Here is a 4619-nt window from a genome sequence, read left to right as displayed (position 1 = left end):
TAAATTTGACAAGTTTACCATGAAATGAATAATCAGCACTAACCCGATTCATATGCGAACGAAACCTAAAGCAGTCGACAACTGAAAAAAATGAAGTAGTTGAGATGAAAATTGGCAATAGCGTCACGGATCTCACCGTTGACAACAGTGCCACATATACGTCATGTGAGGCGACACACACAGGAAAAAAAAATGAAGTTGAGTATAAAAATTTTTGGACTTGTACGAGTGCGATTAAAGTTTTCATGCAACTATAAAGGTATCATTTATCTTACAGAATATGGTATACATTAGGATAATTTTATCATATATATAAAATTTGTATTTGTATATTCGCACTAATCAAATAATAAAATAAAAGTGCAAGAATCACACTAGTTGTACCAAAAATTATCCCCAATAAAAGTCCTCAACAACAAAGTAAGAGACATGCGCATTGACTTTCTCTTTCACCAATATTTTTCCACTTATTATTAATGCTTAGCTGTTATTGGTTAAGGACTGAGTTCATGCGCACAGGTCTAACTTGTGTGCAACTCTATGCAGATGGGATTTGGCGAGGTCGCAACTACAATCGCATCGTGTTCACCAGGCAGTCCTAAATTGGGTTTAATTTAAAAATTTTGAAATTTTAAGATCAAGGCTTTAAATTGAGTTTGACTCTTCCAACTCAATCTGGGATCATTCACTATATGGTGTGATGGTAACCCAATCTCACACTATATGTCTCTCTACTCGTAACTTTGACACGATTACTTTTACTATTACACAGTCCTTGGTAAGTTTATATATTTGTTTAGCTTTGATAAGTGTATCATGAAGTTAATCATCACTATGTACATGGTCCTGGGCATGCCAAATTGTAAGATATGATTCAATAATTTTGGGTTATACGTATATTTTTAATTAAGATACTTCACCTTGAGCTAAAAAGAGTTTTAGCAAAGTTGTTAACAAAGCATACTTCTTCATTATCTTAAGTAGTTAGTTCAGTTTTTGAGTTTGACAATATCTCTTACAATGATTAAATGATCTAAATAACCAATTGAATAATTATAATGAAATTAATTACGTTAAGCAAGCTGCAACCTCTAACAGAAGTCAGCTATCAACAGTGCCCATCAATGGTTGTCTATATAAGGCCTGTTCCAAATGCAACCAACACTCTCGAGGGCAAATGCTGTCCAGAGATACCACTATGTTGAACAAAATCTTAAAGACTTTATTATTGATTTACATTCCTTTTCATCTAATTCTAACATCAAGTTCAAGTTTGGTTCCTCAAAGCTTCATCCATTGCCTTGCACAAAAGGTTTCTTCTTCAAATGTTTCCGCTCTCAGTGTCATGTATGTTCCGAAGAATTCGTCCTATATGTCTATATTGGATTATACCATTCACAATCTTAGATTCTTGACACCTAACACCGCAAAACCACTAGCCATTATCACCCCTCTAGATTATTCTCATGTTCAAGCCACGGTAAAGTGTTGCAAAAAGAGTGGATTGCAAATCAGAATCCGAAGTGGTGGGCATGATTATGAAGGCATGTCGTACAGATCTGAAGTTCCTTTCGTCATTCTCGACCTCAATAACCTGAGGTCCATTAGCATTGACATTGAGGACAACAGTGCATGGGTTGAGTCTGGTGCAACAATAGGCGAATTATACTATTGGACTGCTCAGAAAAGTCCTATTCATGGCTTTCCAGCAGGCCTTTGTCCAACTGTTGGTATAGGTGGACATGTTAGTGGTGGCGGAGTAGGTAATTTGATTAGAAAGTATGGACTAGCTGCAGATAATGTCATCGATGCACACATAGTTGATGTTCAGGGTCAAATTCTAGACAGGAAATCTATGGGAACTGATCTATTTTGGGCTATAAGAGGAGGTGGAGGAGCAAGTTTTGGAATCATAGTTGCCTGGAAAATCAAGCTTGTCCATGTTCCACCTATAGTCACTGTTTTCAAATTAACCAAGACTATGGAGGAAGGAGCTGTAGATCTGATTTACAAATGGCAATATGTAGCACACAAGCTAAGTGAAGATTTGCTCTTTAGAATCACGATATCATCGCGAATCGGGATGCCGGGAATTGAAGCAACTTTCAGTTCACTGTTCCTTGGTAGACCTAATCAGCTCCAGAAAATCATGCAGGAGAGCTTCCCTGAGATTGGTTTGAGAAAAGAAGACTGTATTGAAATGAGTTGGATTGAGTCCGTCCTCCTGTTTGCAGGGTATCAAAGAGGAGAATCCATAGACTCCCTTAAAAATAGAATAAACCCGCTACCTGATGGTTACTTCAAAGGCAAGTCAGACTTGGTTCACAAGGCTATACCTTTTGAGGCATTGAAAGAGTTCTGGAAGCAGTGTTCAGATGCAAATGCTCATATCATCCACATAGAACTGCATCCATATGGTGGAAGAATGAACGAGATATCAGAATCAGAAACTCCATATCCGCACAGGAAAGATGTGCTATATGAAATCCTCTACCTAGTGTTATGGATGAAGGATAAAAATGGTGAATCTACACAAAAGAACATCAACTGGATAAAAGAGTTGTATGAGTTCATGACTCCTTATGTGTCAAAAGGGCCAAGAGGTGCTATTTGGAATATTAGAGATCTTGATTTAGGAGCAAATGGTGCTTCTGACACTAGTTATTCTAAGGCTAAGGCATGGGGATCAAGGTATTTCAAGAATAATTTTAAGAGGTTGGCTGTGATCAAAGGTGAAGTTGATCCAAAGAATTTTTTCTACTACGAGCAAAGCATTCCACCTCTGGTTTTGCATTCAAAAAGAAAGTGTCCAAGAGCAAATTTCAATTTTCTTGATAAATGTCCTTAAGGAATGGTGAACTACTAATGTATCTTAATTTTTTTTTGATATTGTAAAAATGCATCTTTGTGCAATATTCTGTGCCTCAATAAATTCAATTAATGTTCAAACATCTGTTTAAATTATTCTAGCTTTTATGCAACGATTTATTAGTCTCCTAAATAAATGGCCCTTCAATGTAACACAAGCAAAAGATTCTGCTTCTTCCTGGATGTGGTTTTTTTCCTTTTTCATGGTTATGAACACTGTTCCTTTTCTTTTTTATTGTTAATTTTTCATTTTGTGCTTAATTCCCAAAAATAATAAATAATAACAGGTATGCCAAATATATGTGTTCACAAGCAGGTAAGCAACATAAATAAGCACTTCTTCGAAGAAATTGCCTGATTTTCAATTCTTGCGTGGTTTCTCCAGAAATATCTTCCTTCACAAATGTACAAATCATTAGAAAGTTCTTTTTCATTTGCCGTGTAAATCAAGGAAATGATTTGTACATTTGTGAAGGAAGATATTTCTGGAGTTCTTTTTCATTTGCCGTGTAAATCAAGGAAATGATATTATCATTTCCTTGATTTACACGGCAAATGAAAAAGAACTTACAAACATTTGTGAAGGAAGATATTTCTGGAGAAACCTCGCAAGAATTGAAAGCAGGCAAGTCCGAGTTGCACTTGATGATGTTTTGGCACCTAGCTACTAAGGGAAGTTATTTCCTGTAGTCAAGGTAATTGAAAGCATAGTAGACGCTGAAAAGTCATAGTGGCATTTTTCAGAGACCCAAAGGTCCCCAGATGACTAGCAGAGGTTCGTTTAAAGTGAATGACATGGGCATAGCGTGTATTTGTTAAAATGGGTATGAGAGAGGTAAAATTAGATATCAAAATGAACGATACCTATATTTGTTATTTGGAAGACTTTCATGGGAATTATTGAATAGAATGATAGCGTTAGATATTACCCACTTTCATTTCTGACTTATAACTTAAATTTCAATTAATGTTAGCTTTTTAAGAGAATAAAACCCCTCTCAGTCCAGAACCAAACAAATAACTGAGTTTGACCAAAACCCTTGCTCATGTTAGGTCTATAATTTTGATTCTGATTCTGACTTTGGAACTTGAACCAAACGCCTCCATAGTCCATAGCGTTACAGCCTGACAACAATGTGATAAAAAATATTAATTGATAAATCAATTTTTGAAGAAAGCGAAGCATATAATGAATAAATTCCACCAATTCTCCAAATGTCAACGAGCTAAATATAATTTAAAATGCAATTTTAATACCTATACTTTGACACATCAGTAGTTTTAATCCCTAAATTTTGAACAAAAACAAATCTAGTATCTAATCTTATAAATTTTGAGCACATTTAGCACTCTTGATGGACTTTTCCCAAATTACTATCAGAAAAGAATCACACAATAATCACATGTCTATCAACTATTTTGGTCCAAAATTTTGGTACTAAAACTACATTTTTCTCTAAATATCATATCTAAGAAAGAATTGGTATAGGCATACTTTGTCGTGGTATATCAATTCAAGCATTTCGAATTGTGCACGTGGTTCTTAAAAGCATTTATACCTTCTTTTATTGTGTATAATATAAAAATTGAATATTTCCCCAAAACAACGTTTACTCCAACAACTATAACAGGTTGAAGTGGATCTAATAAAACAAGGAAATGTCGTACCCTTATATTTTGTAAAATGATTTTTTTGGTCTCTTATTTTTAAAAGTGTAATTTTATATCCCTTACAAATTCACATTGATCAA

General features: G+C 34.9%; 1 protein-coding gene across 1 annotated transcript; it reads left to right on the top strand.

Moving 5' to 3' along the window:
- The first annotated feature begins 1191 nt into the window (after window positions 1–1191).
- LOC113778345 (berberine bridge enzyme-like 28) lies at window positions 1192–2921 on the top strand. Its single transcript, XM_027323731.1, has one exon. The coding sequence runs from the start codon at window positions 1199–1201 to the stop codon at window positions 2846–2848; it is 1650 nt and encodes a 549-aa protein (XP_027179532.1). The 5' UTR covers window positions 1192–1198; the 3' UTR covers window positions 2849–2921.
- Window positions 2922–4619: the final 1698 nt, after the last annotated feature.

The sequence above is a fragment of the Coffea eugenioides genome, chromosome 7 (genome assembly GCF_003713205.1).
Source record: "Coffea eugenioides isolate CCC68of chromosome 7, Ceug_1.0, whole genome shotgun sequence".
Taxonomy (NCBI): domain Eukaryota; kingdom Viridiplantae; phylum Streptophyta; class Magnoliopsida; order Gentianales; family Rubiaceae; genus Coffea; species Coffea eugenioides.
This window is presented reverse-complemented; position numbering and strand designations above follow the sequence as displayed.